This window comes from Fimicolochytrium jonesii (genome assembly GCF_025526975.1).
Source record: "Fimicolochytrium jonesii strain JEL569 chromosome Unknown EV422scaffold_9, whole genome shotgun sequence".
Classification (NCBI taxonomy): Eukaryota; Fungi; Chytridiomycota; class Chytridiomycetes; order Spizellomycetales; family Powellomycetaceae; genus Fimicolochytrium; species Fimicolochytrium jonesii.
In genome coordinates this window covers 517,419-541,270 of record NW_026515676.1, presented here as the reverse complement: position 1 = coordinate 541,270, position 23,852 = coordinate 517,419, and the positions used below count along the sequence as shown (strand labels likewise).

Below are 23,852 nucleotides of genomic sequence, written 5' to 3'. Positions count from 1 at the left end.
CATTTCACGCATCGACGTCACAAAAGTGAACGAGCGGGCTAAGGAACCAAAAGTAAGTCTGACGTTTTCGACCGACCCGAGGTCTTGTCCGGCGGCGCGAGCCTTCGTTCCATTGATTGCCGAAATCTATATGGAAGCCTTTATCGAGGTTGTGGCGGAGAAGTGGATTGAGCTGCGTGTAAAAAACGTCGATATGAAGGAACTGCATTCGAGAGGCAGGACTGAACTGCTGAGGTTGTGATGCGGATGTTGAAACTCGTTTTATTGCCGCGGGTAAGATTGTTGGTACCTACGGAAACGAAGGCGTTCGTTGATCGCAGTTTTTCTACCTTTCCTAGGTTATGGCAAACCGCCATGTGTATAAAGTCCGAGCGCAACCTCAGGGAAATCTTTCTCCCCTCGCCGTTCACCATCAATAATGGACCCTGTGCAGTACAAGAACCGTGACGACCATCTCGCCGAGATCGCTCAAGGCTGCGTCCGTTGCGGCAACTCAGCTCGCGATGAGCTCGTCTGCCAGCACGTGATGCCGCAGACGTTGCTGCATCGCATCTCCAGCGGAATGGATGGCGCCAAGCGATGCGTCATGATATGCAAGGCGTGCCACCCCACATATCAGTCGGCGGCTTACGCGTTGGAGCATTCTCAGGAGATCACAGGGGTCTCGCCGGGAATCCTTCTCCTAGTGTGGGCTGATCTCGTCCATGCCTTCGCTGGGCCTGACGGGAACCTTCCGAAACGCTGGCTAGGCTGGTACGATGACTTCGTCAAGGGGATGAACGAAGAAGAAGAATACGTTTTCAGGCTCAAGATGGGTCACGTAATTAGTGACATTGTGCTTGACTCACGAAGGCCTGCCCTAACCAAAAAGCATCGATTGACTCCTAAAACGACCTACCTTTCGACATGAGGATGTAGCTGGCCAGTTGCAACGTCCACATCGAGATCTTCGGCTCCTTAAGATAGTAGGTAGGAACCGAGGTGGAATGGTTAACGTGGCCATCGACATCTTCAGAGAAAATAGTCTACAAGATTCGGTATTCTCCTGTTTACTCTATCGAATTGGTTGTTAAGCAAAAAGGGCTCGGTGCATATGCACAAATACATACATATATAAAAATGGAAACATGATGGGAACAGCATAACTCTAGATATGTGTGGGGGGGATGGTGTGATGAGGGATGTGCATGTTCTTTTTGTGTCTATGATGAAGTGCGGATGTGCGTGTGATGAAAGTGGTGAGCCAATGGCGGGCGTATGGATCGTGCGTGTGCGCCTGTGCGCGATAATGTGATCCATCAAACTCCTTCGTGCGGGATTAACGATATCAACTCAGGTAGGGCAATGCGCCCCGCCGTCTGGGAACCACCTGATAGAAGCGCAGAGCCTGGCCATCTCACACCGGATGCAAAGGAGGCGAGCTGCTGCTGGTCACCTCACTTCTTGGCCGCCGCAGTCGCACCGTTGGCAGCAACGGGCTTCTTGCCGCCGGCCTTCTTCCCCGGCTGAGCCGCAGGTGCCTGCTTCTTCTCGCCAATGAACTCGAGCAATTGGTCGATGGAAGGCTCCTTGTCCTTTTTCTTCTTCTTCTTTTCCGCCGTTCCATTGGTACCTTGTCCGTTGGAAAACGAGGGCTCTAATGTTACGCCATTGCCGACGCGACTTGATTTCGCGGAGGACTTGAGGAGCGCTGCTTTCCTTGCCTATTATTTGATTGGAGTGAGATTCAGTCAGTACGAGGTCAATAGGGGTTTGTATGGTGAGTTGCGACGAAATAAACTATTCACCTCGCTCACAGCCCTCGCAGTCAACCCAGCCAAGATAGCCTCAGCAGTCCTCAACTTCTCCTCCTCCCTGTCCATCTCAGCAGCGACGGCAGCGGCAGCCGCGTCGTTACCATCCTTCACCTCTTCGCTGTCCCCTTTGGTAGCCGCAGGCACATGGCGCGCTCTGAGGATCTCGCAGACGATGCGCTGTGCAGTGACGGCTTGGTGGAAATCCCCGATCTGGATGTAGTGTTTCACGAGCGACTCTTGGGATTTGAGAGTGAGTGCGTGCGATTTGCCAAGGAGGGTTGTGTGCGTGTCGAGTGCGCGGAGGAGGAATTGGAGCGAAACTGACGGGTTGATGTCTGAGAGGATCGTTGACAAATTGGACTATAGAAGGAGGGACGAGATCAGCCACAGTCCATGATCGTATGGGAGAAGGAAGTAATGACGGTTGCCGGCATTGGCAACGGCGGACCGGTCGGCCTCGATGTGAGGCTACCGCCGCAGCTACACAAAAGAATTCCTCCCTTCCGCTCCCGAGAGAAATGTCACAGAAAATTGTCACTCACATCTGTGCTCGCACCCTCCAAGTTCCTCTCCCCAGCCGCAATCTTCTCCCACATCCTCAGCGCATGCCTCATCAACCTCAACGCCCTCGCAATACGTTCATCCCGCACCCTCTTCTCCCTCGCAAGCTCCCCATCACTCTTCGGGGGAAGCTTGGGAGCCCCTTCCTCATCAGCCACATCCACCAACTCGCTGTTGGCGCGCACATACTCAAAGTAAGCCAGGTTGGCATACCATCCTACAACTTCCTCGCAATCGACACCCAGGCATCGTTCGCCGACGACGACGGCTTTGCGCGCCCACCCGACGGCCTTGTCGATGTCGCCGGTTTGGTGGTATGCGAGGGCGAGGGCTGTGTATGCGCGCGCGGTGTCGGCGTGTACGGGCCCGTAGATCTGTTCGTAGACTGTAGCGGCTTCGGTGTAGAGCTCGATGGCGAGGGCAGGGTGGGTGTTGAGGGTGTAGTTGGCGGACTCGAGCGTCTCTTCGGCGAAGGTCGCGCGCGGTGGGTGGTGTTTGATGACCGGGAGATGTGTAATGATGTTGCTCGGGTTGAACAAGGGGGTGGTGGAGGATGGAGACCCGGCGAAGTAGTCCAAGGCCTCGATCTGCAAACCCACTTTGATGCAGATGGAGCGGAGAAGGGCCAAAGGCCTCTCGCGCCAGAACGTCGCAGAGAGATCCGTGAATCTGTACCTCTTGGCCACCTCGTGCCTAATGTCAGCGTGAACGGACGCAGGAGTCAAGGACGCGAACGGCAACTCCGGCTGAGACTTGGCTTTAAGTCCAATCTTCCGGCCCTGGGAGGCCTTGTATTCAAAGTTGATCTCCACATCTTCATCGGCGAACAAACAGCTCAGGAATTTCGCCACGCACTCCCTCATGGCGTGTCCGGGTGACTCCTTCAACATGTTCCTCAGAATATGCTTGGCAGCTCGACCGACCATCTCCTGCTTGCACACACGGATGAAGTACGCATTGTGCTTGAGGGGCGAAACCGCACCGTCAGCGTTGGTTGCCGCCTTTGTAACACTGCCCACCTCCTGAGCCACCTCCACAGCTTTGCCTAAGTACCGCATGTTGATACCGCGGGAGTGGAATCGCTTCGTCAGTGCTTCACTGTCGGTGAGCTGGGCGTGGTAAACGCACTCGATGACTAGGCGTTGCAGCATCGTTTTACGCAGAAAGAGCGCGACGTCGCGAACAGCATTTTCGTGCGCAGCTTTGACCTCAGGTGCGTCTCCCTGCTGGATAGGCGTGAACACATCGGGGTTGAGGCTCAGCTTGAATTGCGAGATGGTTTGCGAGATGGCAGAGTCGACATCGTCAGCGGGCTCGGCCTGCTTTCGATCTCCGTTCTCGACAGCGGGCTTCTCCTTCGCTTCATCAGAAGTTTCCGTAGTCTCCGTGGCATTCTCCTTTGTTGCCTTTTTTGTCAGTTCACCGGCACTTTCCTTGGAGGCCTCCTCTTCTTCATTCTTCTTCTCTTCGCCCTTGCCTTCCTTCGTCTTGGCCTCAGCCATAGCAGCCCGAAGCTTATGCTCGTAAAAGTGGTCCAACAACTCCGGTCTCATAAGAACCAATCGGTGAGGATACTCCGGTAACCCAGACTTGTCCGCCTTGTCATTCTTCTCTTCTCCATCCTCGCTCTTCTCCGGCACCTCCTTCTCACCATCAGTATCCTTCTTTCCATCAATTTCCTCCAAAAACTCCACATCCACCGGCGTGACCCTGAATAGATCCAAAAAGTACTTGCGGTCATCCTGTCCCACAATTCCCTTAGTCTCAAGGCTCGTGTGGAGCTTCCACTCCTTGCCAGCACCGTCGACAACGGTATGTTCACCCAGGTGGAGGGCTTTGGCGATCTTTTCGGACATCACATGGAACTCCGGGTCAGCTGCAATTTCATTGCCCATGTCGACGCTGCCGTACTTGACGAGCGGGTCGGCGTCGGGTGCGCGGCGGAGGATGCCTGGGATGACACTCTGTGCGACGACACGGTGGCCTTGGTAGTCGATGACAGCTGTGCCGACAGTGAAGAGGTCGGGAATCTCGAGGTTGTTGAGCAGACGAACACCGTCGACGTCTTTGGAGACAGCGACGTGGGCGGCGGCTTCACCGCCTATCCGGTCAAACACTTCACGGTTGTCGTAGCCGACAGAGTAGAAAATGTTGTTGTGGAGGAACATCTGAGTAGCTGTAGGCTCCTGCGGGTTGAGGGGGATGGCGTTTCCAGTGAGGACCGCGACAGCACCGCGGGACGCTGCCTCAATGAACTCGCTGTGGATGCGGTAGAGCGCTTGGTCCCGGTGAACCTTCTCATGCGGTGTGCCGTGCGGGAGCTCGCGGATGGACTGGAGCTCTTCGTTCCAGTCGTGGCTTCCAAAGCCATCCGCTTGATCCGTCGCATGCAGGTGCATGTCCAACGTGCGGCCTTCATCGGCCGCAACTTTCCGGCTACGAACTGCCCAGGGGTACACTGCCTCAACTGTGTGGAGATATTCCAGAGGGTTCCTCTGGGCGACTTTGTTTTGCAGCTTCGCGAACGTTTTTGCAAACTGGGGGCTGGCTTTGGATAATGTCACGGCGAGGTTGTGCTCATGGTAGGATTTGACCTCCCTCGGTGCGGGGTCGAAGTGTGTGTCGGTCGACCCGTTGATGAAGAAGCCAAACGTACTGCAAGTGATGTGAAGAACTTCGCTTTCCAAGGTTTGCACTCGCAAGTAAAGCAGATCCCCTGCAGAACGCTGCGAATGGGGCACAGGATTCCAGGCCGACATAGAGAAGCTCTTCACTGGCTTCAGTCTCTCAGCTTCGTCGGTGTATTCCACAACAAAGTCCGAGAGCAAATTGTGGCCTGTACATTCGAAATCGTAGTCGTCGAAGGCGTGCAAGTCATCTGTTGCGCGAGTTCCAGGTTTTGTGTTCTTCTCGGTTCTGGCCTTCTTTTTGCCTTTCCCGTTAACATTCAGGTTTTCTGAGTCTGGTTGATTGAGGAGACGCCTTATCAGTCGCATGTCTTCTCAGCAGCCCCACTAATGCTTGCCACATTCTTACCATCCCAACGGTCGACGTGTCCCAAATACGAACTTGCATAGTCCACGCCCCGATTCAGCTGATGGCTGTTGAACAGGGTCATGGTCTCGCGAAACCGTGTGAGGTGGACTCTCAACTCTCTGTCATTGTATGCATCTGCACAGCGAGATGTGAGATCTCCAGACTCTGAAAAGCGAATTGCACACCCTGCTTCCATCAAAGAACCCACCCTCATGCAGCTCCAGCTCTGAATCAGGCGTGAAATCCTCAATCTCGCCGAGCTCTGTGAAATCGCTCAACTTTTGTCCGTTGAAAGTCAGGTAGAAACAAGTGTATCCCGACGCGTCGGGAACGTCAAAGATGGCCTGGCGAATGTCCTGGATGGCGGTCTGCGAGGAAACATACAACTTGATGGGTTGCGTAGTGGACTCCGGTAAGCGGACGGTCAGGGAGAAGGTTTGGTCTTCTATGGGCACTGGAAGGCAGGTGTCAGCTTTTCGACAGATCATCGAAGGTGGTGAGAAGTGAGGCTCTCATACCTTCAACCTCCTCAGTCCCGGCCGGCACAGACTCTGCGGCGACGGCGGATTCCTCGACAGCTTCCTCTGCCTTTGGTTGGGTTGGCGAGTCGGTTGTCATCATTTCCAAGTTGTAGCCCAGACAGGGAACTGCACAGTTGACGATCAGCACATTGCGCAGGGAGAGTAACCTACAACGCCCCGAAGCCTGTAGGGCGCCTCTCCATGCAAGCGATATTCCGCTGCCGAGCTCGTTCTCACACGCAATGAGGAGGCACTATTGTACAGTAACAACGCACCTTGGGGGTACCAGAATGCTCGTGAGTTGTGGCTTTTCGCCGAGACTATGAGCCCCAGGGGTATGCGGAGGTGGGGTTGTGTGGTCTGTAAGCCCTGTCCGGTATAGCTATGGCGAGCCGGACGTTGAAGAACTTTGCGTGGGCAACCAAGTTGGGTTGGGGAGGGGGGGGAAGGTTGTTGAGGAGGGCTATGCGACCAGGCCTGCTGGACTTACCGAGACGCGTTGGCCGGATTGCAGCCAATGGGCTTCGCGGACGAGTCTGGCAAGTCTAGCAACGCGCATCAGCCCCCCGGCGTCGGAATTTTCACGTCCGTCGGATGGGCTACGCAACAAAGGTGTCGACGACGTTCATTTTCGTACATACGGCGTGAGACATGAGCAACCGCTTTCGCTGCCCTCTTTACGGTCGCCCGTATGGCAGGGTAACATCTGCATTCCAGAAACCATATTCTTTTCTCCTTCAATAGGGAAGAAAATGTTCTAGGACCAAGTTGATGGAGTTGCACGCAGAGTATGTGCGTACGGATCTGAGAATGGTTCCAGCCAAGCAAGGCACTGTAAGCGCCCTCCATTGCTCGCCAGATTCTTAGTGAGGAAGGGTTGGAGGTTATGGAGTTAGCCTAGGGAGTGCCTGTTCACCGAGCTTAGCGTAGGTTTTAGTTGCGTATGAGGAGGATTTCAGATATTTCAACTTTCGCTTATTTCAAGAAGGGTCAACGGTGTTGAAATAACCGAGAAGTGACTGGACGAGTGTTCGCACAAACGCCGGAGAATATTCCCCTGCAGAACTTTTACCACTCGCCAGCTTTCAGATTATCCCTTGAACTGATGCCCGCAACAAAAAACCCACAAAAACCATGGCAACAACAATCCACCGCCCCCCCACCGCCCTCGAACACGAAGCCCACGTCGCCGTAACCTCCCTCCTCTCCTCCTGGAGCGAGAACCACCTCAACCCCCGCCCATCTACCACGTCATCTAAAACAACCCTTCCACCATTGACATGGACATGCGACCTCCAACACCGCGGAACAAGCGAACAGCGCAAAAGAGTGAAGTTTCTGGCCGTGTGGAGCCAGCCGGAGCCGGATAGACCGGTGCCGAGGGCGACTGCGGGGGTGTGGGTTACCTATCATGGGGGTGGGGATAAGGTAATCATCCCGAACGTGGGGCACAAGGTTGAGGAAAAGATGGATTTGCCCCAACTCACACTGTTTTCCTACAATCGATCCCCAAACAGCGCCCGGCAACAGCCCCCGAACCCCACCTAACCTACCGCTACACACACCAGCACCTCCTGCACACCCACACACCCTCCAATCCCCCGCCACCGCTCGCAAACCCGCTGACCCGTCTCCCCGAACTCACCACGTCCAAAACCATCCTCTCGGACCTCCTCGTCCGCGACAAGATGCTGCAGTACGCCACGATCGACGACATCCTCTCGCCTAGAGAGGCAGGACTGAAGGGGGCCGATTCACGCTCGGTTGTCGCGCTCGACTCGTCTGAGCGGAGACCACGCACGGGCGGGTCCACCGAGCTCCTCGCCCTGACCGCCGACGCCGACCCCTCCCTCGACCACCCGCACACCCAATGGACCCGCAAAGCCCTCCTCGACCGCACCCGCCGCACCGCCCACACCCTGCACGCCCGCCACGCCGTCCGGGACGCGGATACGCTCATCCGCCCCGTGCTCCCGCGGCGCGCCCCGCCTGTCGTGGACGCGGGGGTGGTGATGACGCGGGGGTATCTTGCGGAGGGTGGGGTTGCGGAGCATCCAAGGTTGGACCCGGAGTGGAGGGTCGAGACGCGGAGTGTTGGGAGGGAGGTTTTGAGGGGGGAGAGGGAGGAGCGGGAAAGGAGGAGACGGGAGGCTGGGGAGAAGAAAAGGGGGGGCGGGGCGACGCGCATTGTGGGGGCTGGGGAAGCGTGGGTGGGGAGTGAGGCCGGCGAGGTTGTTGATGAAGATGCAGCCACGGAGTCGGTATCGGAGGCTGTTGAGGTTTCAGACGCCGATGCGTCCATCGCTGAGGATGAGCCTGCGATGTCGCCAGAGCAGGAGGTCGAAGCCGCGACAGCTGTATCCGGATCCGAAACGGACGCTGCGGACGCCGCCGAAACGAACGTAAGCCCTGCAGCGACGACCAACGCCGACGAGGGTGAGGACGCCGGCGCGCCCGAGCAGGAGGGTGGGGACGAACCGAAACAGGGAGAGGGACAGGAGGATGTAGAGGACGGGGAAGATGCTGGAGTTGCTGAGCGGGAGGAGGAGGAAGTGGGTGGAGATGCGGGGCAGGATGGTGGTGAAGAGGGTGTTTTTGTAGAGGAGGAAGATAAAGTGGACGAAGATGTGGAGGATGCGCAGGTAGAGGATGCTGTGAACGAGGAAGCGGTTGAGGAGGAGGTGCAAGATGTTGGGTCGGGATGAAAGGTGATGGGATGCGAGCCGGGTCTTAGTAGGTAAAGGAGTGTACTAGAGCTGGATGGTCTCAAAATATATTACCTCGTTTGCAATGCAAATTCTTACGCCCAGATGCTCAACATGTATGAAATGATTCTACTGTATTCTTTAACTATCGCCGTTCCAATTTACACCCCCCAAAAAGAACCCTCCTACACCTGCACCTAGCCTACACCGCCGAACCTACTTATTCGTAACATTGACAAGCACACTCTCTCTAAGCACCCGAATAGCCTCCCTCGGCTCCGGCGCACCAAAAACCGACGTCCCCGCAACAATGACATTCGCCCCAGCCTCCGTCGCAAGGTCAATATTGTCCGGCCCGACCCCGCCGTCGACCTGGATGTCGAGGTTGGGGTATTTGGAGCGGAGAGTGCGGACTTTGGGGATGCAGTCGTGCATGAATTTTTGGCCGCCGAAGCCGGGTTCTGCGAAAACAATAGCAAATGGGGTTATGCCGAGCGAGGAGGGGGGGAGACACGAGATGGGGGTATACGTACCGACAGTCATAACAAGCACCTGATCCAGCTTCTCCGCGAATGGAAACACGACCTCCACGGCCGTCTTGGGCTTGATCGCCAGTCCGGCTTTCATCCCTGAGGCTTTGATCTTGTCGATCAGGGCGCCCGGGTCCGACGTCGCCTCGTAGTGGAAGCAGTACATGGAGGCGCCGGCTTTGGCGAATTCTTCTACCCACTATGGATCAAAGTCAGTATCTGGATTGGAGGTGATGTTTACTGGACGAGGGACGGTTTTGGAGGACTGACCTGTTCTGGGTTCGACACCATCATATGGCAGTCTAGCAACGAAAACGAGCATTGGCGCTTGGAAGCGGGTACACGAAGGCAAAAGCAACGGATGAAAAACAATTACCTAGAAACGCATCAGTGTGCTTCCGCAGACTCTTGATCACAGGGTGGCCCATGGTCAGGTTGGGTACGAAGTGCCTGTTGTGTTTTTCAAGATCACGGAAAAGTCAGTGGTCATCTTTCCGGCTGTCGAGTCCATCCACAAGCGGGCCTGTCCTACTTCGATACTCCTCTACACCACCACCCTCCCCATCGCCCTACCACGCCCGCATCCCCCTCACACCCCCCACAACTCACCCATCCATAATATCCATATGAAGACAGTCAGCGCCACAGCCGACCATGCGCTTCGCCTCGTCGGCGAGACAGGCAAAGTCTGAGGAGAGCATTGAGGGCGATATTTTCGGTTGGGGAGCCATTGTTGGAGTGCTGAAACAGCGAGTGGGCAGTAGTGTTTGTGGGGGTGTCGGGGGGTCCGCTGTGGAGGTGATTTCCGCAATGTCGGTGGGGGTGGGGGTGGGGAGGCGCCTTAGGAGAAGTTACAGTAACTTCCGTTTCCCAGTCTCACTCCCTCCATCCCCCTCGTCTCCCACTACCCTACCACCACCACCACCACCACCACCACCACCACCAGTCACCCCCAAACATGACCCTCCCAGAACCCTGCGTAGCCATCAGCGACAAGTTCCGCGCCTGCGTAGACCGCGAGAACCTATGGGGCCGCTTGCTGGGCCGCTGCGACGTGCTCAAAGAGGAGCTGGAGAAATGTTTGAGAAAGGAGGTATGTTCTGAAAGAGAATGACGGGGAGGGGGGGAATACGGCGGGCAGGTCGTTGGGGTTCCGAGGAGTCTGGAGTCTGGTTGGGGTGAGAACGATAAGGAAGTGGAAAAGAAGGGGATTCCGGATAAAAGCAACAAGACGGGAAGGGGAGCATCTTCCCACGGATCTATCTCACACTCCCCTGCCTCTCCCACCTCTCCCACTCCCCATAGTACATCGGCAAGAAACGCTCAAGCCTAAAATCCTCGCGCGAACGACGGAAGAAGTGGGAAGAAGCTAATACCGATATTGGGGTCGAGTCGCCGGCGAAGTAGATATATGAAGGGGTTAGCCAGTACGGCTTCATGGCATGAAGGCACGGAGGGACCGGGAGGATGGAGACGGTGGTTGGGGTTGCGGGGGTGGGACTTTAGCCATGTGGACTGCAGTCACGCTTTCTGGGTGGAAAGGCGGGGGGCGGGCGAGTGAGACGGAGAACTGAGGCACCTATCACTGCCCGTTTCGAACGGCGCTTCACCTCGGGGCATAATTGCGCTGCGTCCTTACGCTCCTCGACGTCTCGCATTCCTTCGCTTCACGATGTGAATGACGCATGAAAGGAGGATTCATCTCACGCACGGGAATGGAAGGAAAGCGATCTGGAGAGAGTGGGAGGGTGTCATGTTTGCCTCCCATCTCTTCGTGGACAGGCAGACGTATGTAGAATGACCACGCACAACGGGCACCGCGCACACTCCGCACACCTCATTCGCAATACACGCCGCCTGCACCCTCAAACCGACAAATTACACGCGGCAGGACGATAGCAATTAGAACAGGGCTGTCAAGGAAGAGATTAGAGTGTTCATGCACATACATGTGCATACATACATACATACATACATACAAAGGGAGCCTCAATCCGTCCCCGTTTACCAACTGCACGCTTGTCCCGTTGGCGCATGTTTCTCTGAAGTCGCTTCTGTCTCTTGTCCTGAGTATATGTTCCATATGTCAGGAAATGAAACGTAGTCCAATGTCAATCAGCCAACTAACCAGTGATTCATCATCGCACGCCAAACTGTTATCCGGCATATCCTCATCCAGGGGAGTGTGGATACCAGCCTCCATGTTGGACATTTCAACATCAGCAAAGTCGCTTCCTCCAACGTCGGATTCGGATTCGGATTGAATTGCGTCGGAATCAGACAACTCCATTGCAGAGGTAGACCGAGTTTGTATTTCTTCGGGATCTGAGCAATTCCCAAGGTCCTCTCCGTGTTCTTTGCCGTTGCCCATACCAAAAAGATGCCATAGCTTGGTTCGAGCGGTTTCTGCGGCTTGTCGGCGTTGTCGAGCATTTGATGGGATACCGTTGTCTGCAGTGTTGTCTGCGGCAGGCGCTTAGCTCTACAGGCGTTTTCAGGTTCTGTGTCGGAACTTACGCGGCGCTTCTTCGATGCTTTCGTTGCGCGATACCCGTGCGCTGTTTCCCACCCATCGTCCACATTGTCCAAGGCTTGAATGGGGTCCCCAGTGCTTTTTTTGACCAGCACATCGTAGTGATTCCCATCAAAGATAAGGAAGTATGTGCTGGCCGCAGGTCCCATTTCCGGCGTGACTTTATGGAAGTAGTAGCCCCCCTCCATCCGTCTGGGCAATGAACACACCGAAGTTGACGAGGTAAAGGTTAGCCAGTGCACGCAGCGTAAGGTCTCGTCGCCACATGCCACCCTTCCCCATCTCCTCAAGAAAATGCTCAAAGCTCAGCGGTTGACCGTCCCCTTGATACCCGTGATCTTCTTGTTGAGCGGCAAGTAAGGTCCTGTCAAACGCATCCCGATACTTAAGCCGTCCATCAGCCTCCGCCTCCATCTGTTCAATGAGCGCTCTTCTGACGTCGCCGTGTTGCTGTTGGTTGCTCCGCAGGCAGAATGCAGGCGCGCGAAACTGGCAGTTCCCGTCCCCGATAATCCCTCGAGGGCCGCTTCCCGGCGGTAGCGGAAGCCGCACGGCACCGGGCTTGTGGCTTGACATGTCGGTGAGGGCGTATTATCGGAGTTCGACGGTCGTTGGGTGAGGGAGGTGGGTGAGAGAGGTGGGCGATAGAGAGGTGAGGGAGAGAGCGAGCGTCAAAATTCGACAGCCTCTGATGGAGGAAAGTCTCACGCGCATGCTTACCTCACAAACACATATCTAACAGTGGAATTACACCTTCTGGTACTGTACTGTACTATCTTATGTTATCTCTCTCGGTTCTCTTCTGGCACCGCACATACAGAGTCGATCGAATGTCGAAGGTATTGGAGGGATCACGTGACGGTGAGCTGAGGCATGTGTGTTTTTCTTCGCGGGGGATGGGTCCCTTGTTCCCCACGATTTCTCCACACACAGTACTAATGAAGGCGGCGGGAGTACACGGAACACGCACCCAGCAGCAGCCCCCAGGCGCGTGGGTTGCCAATCATATGCAAGTATTTTGTGCGGTTTAGTAATGGGGAGTCTTATGGGACGGACATCAGCGTCGCACCCGTGGTGGGAGTCCCCCAGAACAGTATTAGGACTCATCGCAATCAAGAGTGGGAGGGCGCAACCTGCGATAGGATAGCACCCCAACAACCCCCCCCCCCCCCCACACACACACACTCCCTCCCAAAAGCATAGCCGCCCACACAGGGTCACCCTCCCTCCTTCTTCCCGTTCATCCCCACCGCCCAGCGACGGACTGGGAAAACTCAGAGTGCCTCGCAAACAGAAGAGAGACGCAGACAACAGCAGTAGTGAGCGCACCACCCCCCGCCCGCCCGCCCGCTGCAACCCGCAACCACACGCTCTTCGACGAGTAGCTGCCCGCAAAGGCGCAACGCTTACTTCTTCCCACACTGGATTCCGCAACCCTATCTCCGGTTCTCTTCCGCACCAGCATTCGACAGCTTGGACTCAGCAGCCGCAAAGCCTGTTCCAACTAAACCCTTCCTTCTTGTTCGGGGATTCACATATCGCCGTTCTATTCCTTATTATTATCAGCTCGGATACTGTTCGATCCGAGCCTGACGCCTTTCAACCTAACTATTCAATACTCTTATATTTTCTCAAATGGCTTACTTCTTCTTCACTGTATCCGGCGAACACGTTGGCTGCGATTGCGACTGAAAGAACCCCGTGCGAAACCGAAACGTTTACAATATCGAACGAACATAACCTGAACCAAAACAGCCAACTACAATCTGACTCGAAACGGACGAACAGCCGAATCTTGTCGCTCTCCATCATTAGCGAATAAAGCAACCTTATTCAATACCGCACGAAGCTTCAACGCACGCAGTCTCAAACACACGAACGGAAAGGATCTTACAGATCCTCAGCGAAAGAAATCCACTACCATCGCAAATCATCTCATTCCCGAATATGGACAACAACAGCAGCCCTACCTTCTCGTTCTACGGATCTGCCGATTGGCAGATGCTAGATCAGCAACTCTTCCCGACGGGTAACTACCCAGGGACCCCTCTCAACTCGGAGGCATCTCAGAACTGGATGCCTGGCGGGTTTGAACCCGTCAGCCCGGTATCTGAGGACTCGGCGCCCTCGCCGTCGTCAAGCAAGTTCGCCGAGTTACCTCTCTTCTCCGACCTGGCTGGTGACATCGTGCCGGGTGGCGACAACGCCAGCTACAGTACGTCTTTCTACACTCCTCTGTCTCCTGACGGAAAGTATGTTCCGCCGATTGAAGAATATCAGTGGACATCTGACCATCGCTTCACGGACAACACCTTGGGATTGACCTTGAACGCATCTGGAATGAAGATACCGGATGGGTCTACGCTCGCGCCGATGCTCAACCAGTGGGCGCTCTCACTGCCGCCCATGGTCGATGGAGACTCGGGCCTCCCGCAGCCTTCCATGCCCTTGGGCAGCAATGCTTCCGCTGCAACCACTGTAAGTGCTGTAGCCTCTGCTGCCCAGCAGTTGGTGGATCAGCATCAAGTGACGCAGTCGATGCTTCAGGCGAACGCAAACCGACCCGAGAATGTCTCCGCAAGTGTGGACATCCCTTTACCGGAACTCCAGGTCATTCCGCCCATCAACATGAGCAAGTTGACAAAGGCTGAGCGCAAGAAAATCCGCGAAAACACTCGCAACCTTATCTGCTTCAACTGCAAGACCAGTCGGACGCCCTTGTGGCGTCGCACTGCTGACAGGCAGCATCCGTTGTGCAACGCATGTGGTATGTACCCTGTCCTTGATCAACCTCGCCCGACGTTGAACCTTTTTCTCAACCGCTTGTCCTTCCTTTCTAGGCTTATACTACAAGCAGTATCAATGCCACCGCCCATCGAACATCCGCCAGAAGACCTCCTCTTCGGTCGAGCTGTCCATTGTCTCCACCGCCAACGGCACCGACTACGCTGTGGTTATGCCGAGCGCCGCTGCATTGCGGAAGGACGCCGGAGCAATGGTCAAGGTCGTGTCCATCAACAACACGTCTGGTATCCACAAGCCACACCAAACGTACACCACGGAAGCCTTCGCCATGCAACACGCGTTCGCAGAAGCAATCACCGCGCGTCTCGACCCCTCCTCCACGTCCGCCACGCCAATGACGACGAACCCGTCCCTCAAGCGCCGCCGCGAATCCATCGAGTCCAACCAAGACTCCACCACATCGTCTTCGTCGCCGTCGCCGTTCGACCCTTTCACCATCGCTTCGTCGCCGGAAGTGGACCTGGGCATGTTCCAGCACAGGGTTAAGCGCATGTGCCAGCTGGATGCGGTTAGGTTGTTGGGATCCATGGAGAGCCAGATTGCTCTGTTAAGGAACCATATTGCTACCTGCAGCAGGGAGGATGCGAGGGCCGTACAGCAGTTGGCTTGATCGTTGTTGCTCTACTGCCCTTATATATTGAGTATCTTAGCATTGTGCTTGGCTCTTTCCCAAATTTCGTCGTGATCTTACTCCGTGTACCATATCGGTGTGTTTATTTTTGTTCTCTGCATCCCCTTATTTCTACGTGTAATGCTTCAATCATTTTCTGAATACAAAGCCTCAGTTACTGGAAGTCGAAGGTTGCTCGTTTCATGGTCATGGTATACGTTTTGTCGGCACTATTCAGTCATAATACGCATATAGGTTTTTAGCGCATGCCCCCTCATATTACACAATCTGTTCTGTACGTATTCAGAGTCCAGCTATAAAGAGTTTAAGTACCCCACCTGAAACGCTGCCTGCCACACCCGGCCTTTTTTTGTGCTCTATATATGTACTTTCTTGTACTTTCCGTGCACTCGATCGTTCTCATTAGGGGTAAGGGGGCTAACATCAGAGAAGGAGACGAAAGGTTGGCGTAATCCGACCCAACCCAAGTCATGTGCGGTCTTGCATACGCGTGCCCATCTCTATCCCGGCAGCTGGAGCCATTCGCGGAAGTTGGCGATGTGGCGCGAACGGGACGAATACGCCGTCACTATTGCGTTGAGATACAGAGGGGAAAAGGGTTGTGGAAAAAAAATGAATACAGGGTTTCCCCAATCGTGGCACGTGCGCCCGGAACAGCGACCGAAAAAAAACCTACATTTTCTGACCCACTGTAGCCACCGGCGCCCGGACGACCAGCTGACAGTGGTGGTCCACGCCCTGTTGCGTTATTATGCTCATAAGATCCATGCGGCAGCCGGGGCATTCAAGCAGGTTGATCTTGAAGGGGACCGAGACATATAGGTCGGTGTCTTGACGGCCTTCCAGGGCATATGCGTGCGTGTTCGGATGGGCTTGGAGGGTGGGCTTGGGATCGATCTGCAGCTCCTCCTCATCATCCGAGTCTGACACCAGTGATGAAGGTCCTATTTCCTCCTCGGACGCCTGTGCAGTCGTTTCGTCTTCCAATTCGAATGGCGTGTCGGAATCTGCGTCCGATTTGGGTGCCTCTGCGCCTGGTCCCGCTCGGTCCGACTCCTCCGCCTCGGAATCTACCTCCACCGGCCGTGCAGGCTCGACATAGGTAGCGGCTACTGGACGGTCTCCCTCTCGGTCCGACCCCTCCGCCTTGGAATCCACCTCCATTGGCTGTGCAGGCTCCACACGGGTGGCGCGGCCCCACTCCTCCGCCTCGAAATACACCTCCGTTGGTTGTGCAGGCCCCAGATGAGTAGCGGCCACCGGACGGGCTCCGTCCGCCAACGAATCTTCCAAACAGCTTCGTGGCGTTGGCATAAACAGATGGCTCAGGGCGGACGCACTCGTCGTCGATACGCGCATTGACGCCGGCAGTGAAACAAATCCGCATAATTCCTCTTCGTCCGAGTCCACTTGGTCTGCTTCCTCTGCGTCTGACCCCTCCATCCGCTGTGCAGGCCCTCTATTGGCAACTGGCTCTAAAAGGGCCTGCATGCCGCTTTTGGCTTCGTCCGCGAGCGCGCTTCCCACAGGAATTTGCTCAGTCATAAACGGATTGCTCGCCCTGAATGCAACCATCGCCAAATTGCGTAATGAGGGCACCGACCGCCGTGGCGAGACAAGGATATCGGATAGCCACGTGCTTGCGCTGAGCATATCGTACGATGCAGCGGGGGCCGTTTGAAGCGCGTGTATGTGAGATAGGCCAATTGTCGCATCACTCTGTATCCCCGGCTCGGGCATACCGGGCAGGTTAGCCCGAGCGCCATTCGATACATCCATAGCACACTCGTGTGAGGGTTCAGATGGCCGAGCCTCCGGTATTGGCTGTATGATCGATTTCTCGTTGGCTTCGAGCTCAGCGGCGGTCGCCGTATCGACATTGCATTGCATACTCGTTCCATCGTCTATCACCTTATCGCTCTCCGAGGCCGGCGCGCTACGGCCGTCGGACATGCCTGCGCTGGAACCCGCAACGTGATCCTGTGGTATCGGTTGCCTGGATGGCGCCTCTTCACATCCGGGTTCATGGGCAGCCGGGGTATCTATATCTATATCGCACTCCATGCTCGTTTCATCAATCACGGCCTTATCACAAACCGGCACGCTGTCCGACATGACTTCCCCTGGCGGTGCATCGCGGGATGGCTCTGGAGCCGCTTCGGGGCTGTCGTAGCCGTCTCGGGGAACGTCTTCGTCGTCGTCAGAATCGGAGTACATTTCCAATGACGATAGCGAGGAGGTCGAGGTGAAACCAGTGCTAATTACCGACGCGTGCATCCTGCTGATTGACGGAACTGAGGTCGGAGCGTTGGGGACTTCTAAATCACCGTTTATGATGACCGTTGAGGCCATGAGCTCCGTTGTTTCCGTCACCAGAAGAGAATTGCGATGTAGTTCTGTTGATGTGTCGTTCACTACATCAATTTCCATCATCTCCTTGTCGTCCACCGAATTGGGCAGTGTGTCCCGGCTCGGCTTCTGACCCGTCTCCTCATCCTTAGCTTTTGCCTTTGCCGTAGCTGCTACAGCCCCTGGCTTAATGAATGACGTGCCAACAGGAACCCTACGTGGACGTTTTCGAACCAGCGGAGGAGGTCGTTCTGTGGGCGGACGTCGCATGTTTCCTGTACTGCCACGCGTGCTAGACGATGCCTGAATTGCAGGCACGGGATCTCGCGACACAGTTGCCGGTGCGCTTTTCGTATGGCGTCCATCATCTTTGGACGGCGAGTTTTCTACCGTGCTACACGCCTCAATGTCAATATGGACGTTCTCCGGACTCTCTGTCGATGGAGATGATGTGAGTACTGAGCGCAATAGGGATAGTAGATGCAATAATCAGCCCACGCACCTTCTACTGCCACGAACGGAGTCGCCAATGAAGATTTCCGCGGGCGCCCGATCTTGCCAGGTTTGCGTGTACTGTCTAGCGGAGTCTCCTCAACCGTCTGCTCCGGTTTCTTTCGTGGGGTAGTACCGTAAGAGACGCGTCGCTTTTTCGAATTTTTCGAGTCCGGCGTCCGAGTGTCATCGATTTCAGAGGCAGATCTCTTTTTCCGGGCCTATGTAGACGTAGACAAGAGTTTAGCAGGGATTGATCATTGCAGAATATGCGTCACAGAATTTATACCGTTGCTGGAGTATTTGTTTCCGAGGTACGCTGGATGTCCTTTTGCGACCACGCTTTCCGAGCCCACGATTCCTGCTTGATTCCTTTGGGGAGCTTCCCGGTCTCGAGCAACAGCATAGCATTAATGACGCCACGGTCTTTCTGGAAGTTTGGATCTTTCCAGAAGGTCAGGAAAGGCTCTTCATCTTTGACGAGTAACCTCATCTCCTCAGGCTCAGCGACCCAGCTGCAAGTGCGATAATCATGAGATACCCATACCAGCCGATAACGAGTTGATGATATCGTTACGTACTAGGAGGCGTCTTCCATAAAGGTAACAAGTCGCTGTTGTGGCTCCTCGGGTTTCGGCATAGTCCTGGTCAGCTTGGCGGTCGGTACCACCTGGAGAGCAAAAGTTAGCTAGGATACTAACGATACATTTTGGGGGTCGAACTCACTAGTGCAGGCCACCAATAAGGCACACTATCATCGCCCGGATCCACTAGCACCAGATGAGGATGGAACTCTATATTGCATCCGAAGTTAGTTCCATTCCGAGGCGCCGACGAGGTATCAAAACTCACCGTCGGGGACCAGTTTTCCTGGAGGATCCAACACGACGACGGGCTCGGAAGGTTCCTGAGATTCATAACGAGCGTCGTCAGCATTTGGGCCCTGGTCAGCGCCTTCGAATGGTAGCTCACCTTCTTCCTTTTCCGTGGGCCTCGTTTCCGCGGCTTTTTCGCAACAGGAGTGTCTGTGCACAATAAAACTTCAACATAAGTACAAATTTACAACGAGAGACGAGCTCACGCCTCACCTTCTGTGTTCTCCACATCAGACATGGATGTCGTGTTGCCAGTGACAGAGTCTTCCGTACTCGAGTTGACGTTGGCCTCTTCCAAGGCCTGTACGAGCCAGAGAGAAAACCGAGAAGCGATCAGGCCCAAATTCAGGAGGAATACAAGCATGTGACAAGTTGCCACATTTACTCACATTGGTGGTGGTCGACCGTCTTATTCCCTTCCTATTCGGCCACCGTACGCCGAAAATTTCACCATGGCGCATACACCGTTGACAGTCCGTTTCCGGAGTTGCATTGAGCGCAAGGAGCCCTTCATTGCAGGTTGCGCATTTGGGCACGTTAGCGTCATCTTTATCCTTTTTCTTATCAGCAGAGTCAGTTCCGGAATCAAAGTTCTGCTCGAATGACCACGTGTGCGAGCGGGCCGAGTTCTTCCTCAGTTTGGCAATCATGGGGAGCTCGTATTCCCCATCGGGTAATATCTCGCGCAGGGCGTCGTGCCTGGTGAAAGCTCCCTTGTGCAATCTGTCTCACGGGTTAGCCCATACCCATATTGCATCTGGCCGCCGATATGAAACGCACCGTTCACAAGTTCCGCATAGGCATTCCTTATTGTTTTCTCCAAAGTAGTTCTCGCCATAAAAAGTAGTAATCTCGTCTCCAACTTCGATCGGTTTCAGCACCTTGAAGCCGATGAGATTCCGTTTCAGGCTCAGAATGATGAACTATTCGATCACATTCTTCGTGTGAGATACGTCACTTTCATAGCGGTCAGCCAGAGATACATCGGTACCTTGGCGTTGGGATCACAATCATGGTTCATGAACCGCGCCGGGCCAAGGAACAAGCAAGAGCACTCCTTCTTTGTCAAGAACATGACGCTAAAGTCTCGATCGGTGAGATATGCCTCCTCGCTCTGATCCAGTTCGGCGATGACCCCGGTGCAATATCGCATCTCATCCCCAACCGCGAAGGTGCGTGTCGCTCGTAGACACGCTTCCACCTTCCCTGAGCTGCCGTATCGGTTGGTCTGTGCTACTTCATACCCCGCGGCTGGGTGATACATTCCGAAGTACCGTCCCGCATGACTAGATTGCGATGTGCGGATAAGTGATTGCGGAGATTGACTAGCCAGCATGCAACCACCTACTCTGTGAAGTCCTGCAATTGCTCAGGCGTTTTCCCACGGAAGAAGGGCACGAAAACTTGGAAGGATCGTTGAAGCGCCTCAGACATGGTACCAAAACTATCAAGGCGGAGTTATTGCCGAGCGGAACCCCTCTCTGCATGATATTTCGCAATACCCACCTTTTAAAACCATCCTCCGGAATGGTTATGCACGTCAACAGAGCCTGAGCAGCCAAATCCAGCCTCTTCTCATCAATGACATATCTCCTCACGATATCAATGACAGCCGCCGCAACAGCCTCCGTATCGCTCTGCTCCCTCTCCAACCCGGGCGTCTTCCTCGGGGCATCCAAAACATCAACGCCACCGTGCGGTGAAGCGTCGGGGCAATAAAAATCGCCGTTCATTTTATGCGTTTTGAACCCCAGGTGCAGGGAGTCGACCAGCAGGTCGCAGAGGATATCATCGTAGTTCGCTAGGTCGGCGAACGGGAGCCGCTTGGGTCTGCTGCTGCTGGGAGCTGGGGAGCCCCGCTCTTTGGCTAGCTTGGTTTCCCTGGTGAGTTGAGATAGAACGCTCGTTTTCCGCTTGCGACCGGTAGTTGCTACGCGTCCGCGCTGTGACGACTCTCCTTCTGAAAGCTCTGCCGTGCTGGGTAATGGAGGGAGAGACCTCCGGCGTATTGATCTCTCGCATGTGTCCAGCGTGGTGACGGGGGCTGGCAGCGTGTCCACGTCCATTTCGTCCAGAGCGTCCGAGAACTGGTCCGAAACCATGCTACGATGCAGAACCTGAGTTTTTGACCAAAGATGAGGACATAGCACCCAAACTCCCTGTGTCCGCTTCCCCCTGCGTTTCGCTGCAAAGACCAAGCGTGATGTTCTTCAACAGTCCTCGTTTCGCGGTATGGTTGCGCAAGGACTTTCCGTGCAGACAAGGGGCACCTGAGGGGCACGCGTTTTACGAACGAGGGGCAGCTGAAGACAGAGCTCCGGAGACTGCGAAGGAACTGAAGTTCATATACGCCTGAAGGCGACGTCGGATTGAAACAACAACAACTATGTATTTACAAAAAAAATGCCAGAGCTTTGAGCCTTGGCGGGTATCTACTATAAACCAAATCACCGAATTAGAAACAGAGACGCCATATATCGGCTATGTGAGGGATTTGAAAATGTATATTGCGAGCGAAGGTGAGCGGATCTGGAGGCTGGCTTGGGTGTCGAAGATGCGTTACGGGTCGGCGATACTCATTTTCGTGAAGCCTTCCTGCGTGCCGGTGAGATTAAGTCGCTGTCCCATAGCCCTTGGACTAGCAATGACCAGAGGGTGTGCCGTATTGCCTTGTTGAAAGATATGTTGCAAGTTCGACCCCGACATGAACAAGTGCTGTGGCTGCGGTGTCATTGCTGTGCCACCGGCCACTGCATCCGATAGAGGTTGCGCTGTGACTCCCATTGATGAAGATGACATTGAAGAAGAAGCAGACGACGCCCGTTCAAAGCCGGTAGCCCAGTTCGGGATCGCTGATGCCGCAGCAATTCCGCTTGATGCAGCGCTGGAGACCGACGGTGATCGTTGACGTTGAAAGACCAGGGGTATCGGCAGGCTAAACGGCGGAGGGGTTCCCCCTGTCGACCTTGATGTCGCAGGCGCCGGAGATGTGAAGTACGATGCCCCGTTCAGACTGGCGTTGCCGGATGACGTGGAGGGATGACCTATGGTGGGCGAATGAAGAGTGGGCGATGCTGGCATGCGATGATGGCGCTTATATGGTTCAAACCGATCCGAGTCCGTGGAGACTGTTGACACTGGTAGAAGTCAGTAAACGCAAGTCCGAATCAATGCAACCATGGTTATGGAACGTACGCTTTCTTTTCCCTTTCCTGTCTACTGCACTTGGTGACATTGATATCATCGAAGGATGAATGGGTGAAAGGCAGGGGGAGGCCACCATAATATCGTGATGCTTCGACGCAAACTGTGAAATGTAGACAAATAGCAAGTGTGAGAAACCAGGATCAACCTAAGAACATTCGTTCACCAGCTTACATTATTTTCAGGATTCAATTTGGATGAATGCGAAACATAGGTAGCGGGATCTTTCAGCGCTGAATTCGGGATGGCGACAGTGCGGACCGTCACCGGGTGAACGTCCTCGGGTGTGGAAGGCTGCTAAAGGGAGCGTGATTTGGTCAGGTTTGAAGCCCAGCGACTCGAAGATTGAGCATCTGAAAACGTACCCGGCTGAAATCACTTGTGTTGATGCTAAGAGGTCTGGTATGACGTGGTGTTGCAGGTTCAAAAGTGCCTCCCGGCAAATCAGGCGATATGTCATCTATCATGTCATCGGTGTCCTCCGAGCTAACCGGTGGAAGGGAGAGACTGCTGGTGTTGATGGCGCGCTCGTGTGCAATCTCCTTGTCCAAAGGGTCTGCTTCATCCTGGTGTGTTCAAGAGAACGTCAGCAACTTCGCATTCACGATTCCCGCCAAAGTAAGACCCGTACCTTCAGAAGGGCGGCTATTCGGGACAGTGACCTCCCACAGAGCGAGTGACGCTTGGAGTCTCTCCGGGGTGTTCTGTCCAGTGCCATGGCATCCGCATCACCTCCTTGATCATCCATAAGCATTCCATCTGAATTACGACGAGACCCCAGCAGACCCGTCGATATAGAAGGCCGATAGCTTTGAAATAAAGGGGATCCGATACGATTTTGGCCGAAAGCGCCTGTCGACTCCATCGACATAGAGAGTCTGCTGTGAGCGGACGAGGGTCTTTGTATAGGAATGGGTTTGGCGGCATGTCGTTTATGAACCGGCTTTGCTTTGGGGGTGCTCGGTTGATAGTCCTCTTCGTCGTCGTCGTCTTCGTCGCCGGAGTAGCGACGGAAGCGGTGCGTGGCCGAGTCGCGATAAATGGTGAACATCGGCGTGGACTCTCGAACGAATGGGCTACCCGGGCCGGAAGGCGCTGCTTCATCGTCGTTCATCCTGGTTCCTTGGATACCTACTTGCTCGTTGGGTATTCCATTCATGTGGACTTCGCTTTCTGGTTGTAAACTCGGTGCAAACCGGGAAACTTTGCTACGTGTGTTTTGCCTACTATATTTGTCTACTCGCTGGAACAACTGAGTTACTTTTCAAGTAGAGAAGAAGACCCGGTATCTATGACTCCCATGCATGTTCCAAGCGAAGTTGGGGTTGCTGACTCCTGAGCGCCGTTCGTATGGGACTCGTTTTACGGTATTATGGGTTCTGAGTGAGCTCCTCCCGTGAATGGGCGGCACACTACGGGATTCTTGACGAGCGCGTCAACAGGAAAGAGGGTTCGGACAAAGACGAAATGGCTTTCCCACAGGCCGTTTGCGAGGACACAGTGGAGGCCGACCAACATGTCAACAGGCACAGCTGTCCTCAAGACTCGTCCGAACACTGCTGATAGTCTGGCGTGGTCAGACGACAACCAGCTCGCAGTAACCACTTTGTCCTTTGTATTCCTGCTGGTTAGAGAATCCACAGAAACGGTTTCGCACAGGTGGTTCAATTCCCTGGATCGGACTAACTTTCTCAGGGACCGGTAGACTCCGCATCAGGCCGAGGATTCTTTTGAGTACCACCGCACCTCAATCAGCAATCCCTCAGGAAATAATAAGGACAGCGCGTTTCTGAAACTGCTGCTTTTAGCTGAAG

At 54.7% G+C, this 23,852-nt stretch overlaps 9 protein-coding genes across 9 annotated transcripts; 3 read left to right on the top strand and 6 right to left on the bottom strand.

The window, feature by feature from the left end:
- Positions 1–1,128: 1,128 nt before the first annotated feature.
- EV422DRAFT_527149 (clustered mitochondria-domain-containing protein) lies at positions 1,129–6,359 on the bottom strand. Its single transcript, XM_053070193.1, has 7 exons — positions 6,190–6,359; positions 5,912–6,040; positions 5,602–5,847; positions 5,394–5,528; positions 2,339–5,319; positions 1,788–2,156; positions 1,129–1,703 (listed from the first exon to the last, which is right to left on the bottom strand). Exons 2-7 carry the CDS (start codon positions 6,012–6,014, stop codon positions 1,437–1,439), a joined length of 4,101 nt encoding a protein of 1,366 aa, XP_052926313.1. The 5' UTR covers positions 6,015–6,040; positions 6,190–6,359; the 3' UTR covers positions 1,129–1,436.
- Positions 6,360–7,048: 689 nt separating this feature from the next.
- EV422DRAFT_615272 (uncharacterized protein) lies at positions 7,049–8,774 on the top strand (the record flags this gene model as incomplete). The annotated part of the gene is made up of 2 exons (XM_053073945.1): positions 7,049–7,342; positions 7,432–8,774. The coding sequence occupies 2 exons, from the start codon at positions 7,049–7,051 to the stop codon at positions 8,617–8,619; spliced, it is 1,482 nt and encodes a 493-aa protein (XP_052926312.1). The 3' UTR covers positions 8,620–8,774.
- On the bottom strand, positions 8,626–10,008 carry EV422DRAFT_433963 (Ribulose-phosphate 3-epimerase-like protein). The gene is made up of 5 exons (XM_053067191.1): positions 9,759–10,008; positions 9,526–9,599; positions 9,420–9,451; positions 9,153–9,348; positions 8,626–9,080 (listed from the first exon to the last, which is right to left on the bottom strand). Exons 1-5 carry the CDS (start codon positions 9,878–9,880, stop codon positions 8,836–8,838), a joined length of 669 nt encoding a protein of 222 aa, XP_052926311.1. The 5' UTR covers positions 9,881–10,008; the 3' UTR covers positions 8,626–8,835.
- A 99-nt stretch (positions 10,009–10,107) lies between these two features.
- On the top strand, positions 10,108–10,556 carry EV422DRAFT_566899 (uncharacterized protein; the record flags this gene model as incomplete). The annotated part of the gene is made up of 2 exons (XM_053072486.1): positions 10,108–10,242; positions 10,455–10,556. 2 exons carry the CDS (start codon positions 10,108–10,110, stop codon positions 10,554–10,556), a joined length of 237 nt encoding a protein of 78 aa, XP_052926310.1.
- Positions 10,557–10,787: 231 nt separating this feature from the next.
- EV422DRAFT_433939 (uncharacterized protein) lies at positions 10,788–11,986 on the bottom strand. The gene is made up of 3 exons (XM_053067190.1): positions 11,667–11,986; positions 11,278–11,612; positions 10,788–11,215 (listed from the first exon to the last, which is right to left on the bottom strand). Exons 1-3 carry the CDS (start codon positions 11,868–11,870, stop codon positions 10,987–10,989), a joined length of 768 nt encoding a protein of 255 aa, XP_052926309.1. The 5' UTR covers positions 11,871–11,986; the 3' UTR covers positions 10,788–10,986.
- Positions 11,987–13,629: 1,643 nt separating this feature from the next.
- On the top strand, positions 13,630–15,097 carry EV422DRAFT_566897 (uncharacterized protein; the record flags this gene model as incomplete). Its single annotated transcript, XM_053072485.1, has 2 exons — positions 13,630–14,449; positions 14,523–15,097. 2 exons carry the CDS (start codon positions 13,630–13,632, stop codon positions 15,095–15,097), a joined length of 1,395 nt encoding a protein of 464 aa, XP_052926308.1.
- Positions 15,098–15,289: 192 nt separating this feature from the next.
- On the bottom strand, positions 15,290–18,641 carry EV422DRAFT_433254 (uncharacterized protein). Its single transcript, XM_053067183.1, has 5 exons — positions 18,541–18,641; positions 18,249–18,474; positions 17,970–18,180; positions 15,795–17,901; positions 15,290–15,686 (listed from the first exon to the last, which is right to left on the bottom strand). The coding sequence occupies exons 1-5, from the start codon at positions 18,597–18,599 to the stop codon at positions 15,587–15,589; spliced, it is 2,703 nt and encodes a 900-aa protein (XP_052926307.1). The 5' UTR covers positions 18,600–18,641; the 3' UTR covers positions 15,290–15,586.
- Positions 18,642–18,885: 244 nt separating this feature from the next.
- EV422DRAFT_433553 (uncharacterized protein) lies at positions 18,886–21,163 on the bottom strand. Its single transcript, XM_053067185.1, has 6 exons — positions 20,341–21,163; positions 20,183–20,278; positions 19,826–20,120; positions 19,615–19,757; positions 19,224–19,557; positions 18,886–19,135 (listed from the first exon to the last, which is right to left on the bottom strand). The coding sequence occupies exons 1-6, from the start codon at positions 20,934–20,936 to the stop codon at positions 19,037–19,039; spliced, it is 1,563 nt and encodes a 520-aa protein (XP_052926306.1). The 5' UTR covers positions 20,937–21,163; the 3' UTR covers positions 18,886–19,036.
- Position 21,164: 1 nt separating this feature from the next.
- EV422DRAFT_433610 (uncharacterized protein) lies at positions 21,165–23,298 on the bottom strand. The gene is made up of 5 exons (XM_053067187.1): positions 22,670–23,298; positions 22,404–22,604; positions 22,213–22,335; positions 22,030–22,141; positions 21,165–21,971 (listed from the first exon to the last, which is right to left on the bottom strand). Exons 1-5 carry the CDS (start codon positions 23,195–23,197, stop codon positions 21,394–21,396), a joined length of 1,542 nt encoding a protein of 513 aa, XP_052926305.1. The 5' UTR covers positions 23,198–23,298; the 3' UTR covers positions 21,165–21,393.
- Positions 23,299–23,852: the final 554 nt, after the last annotated feature.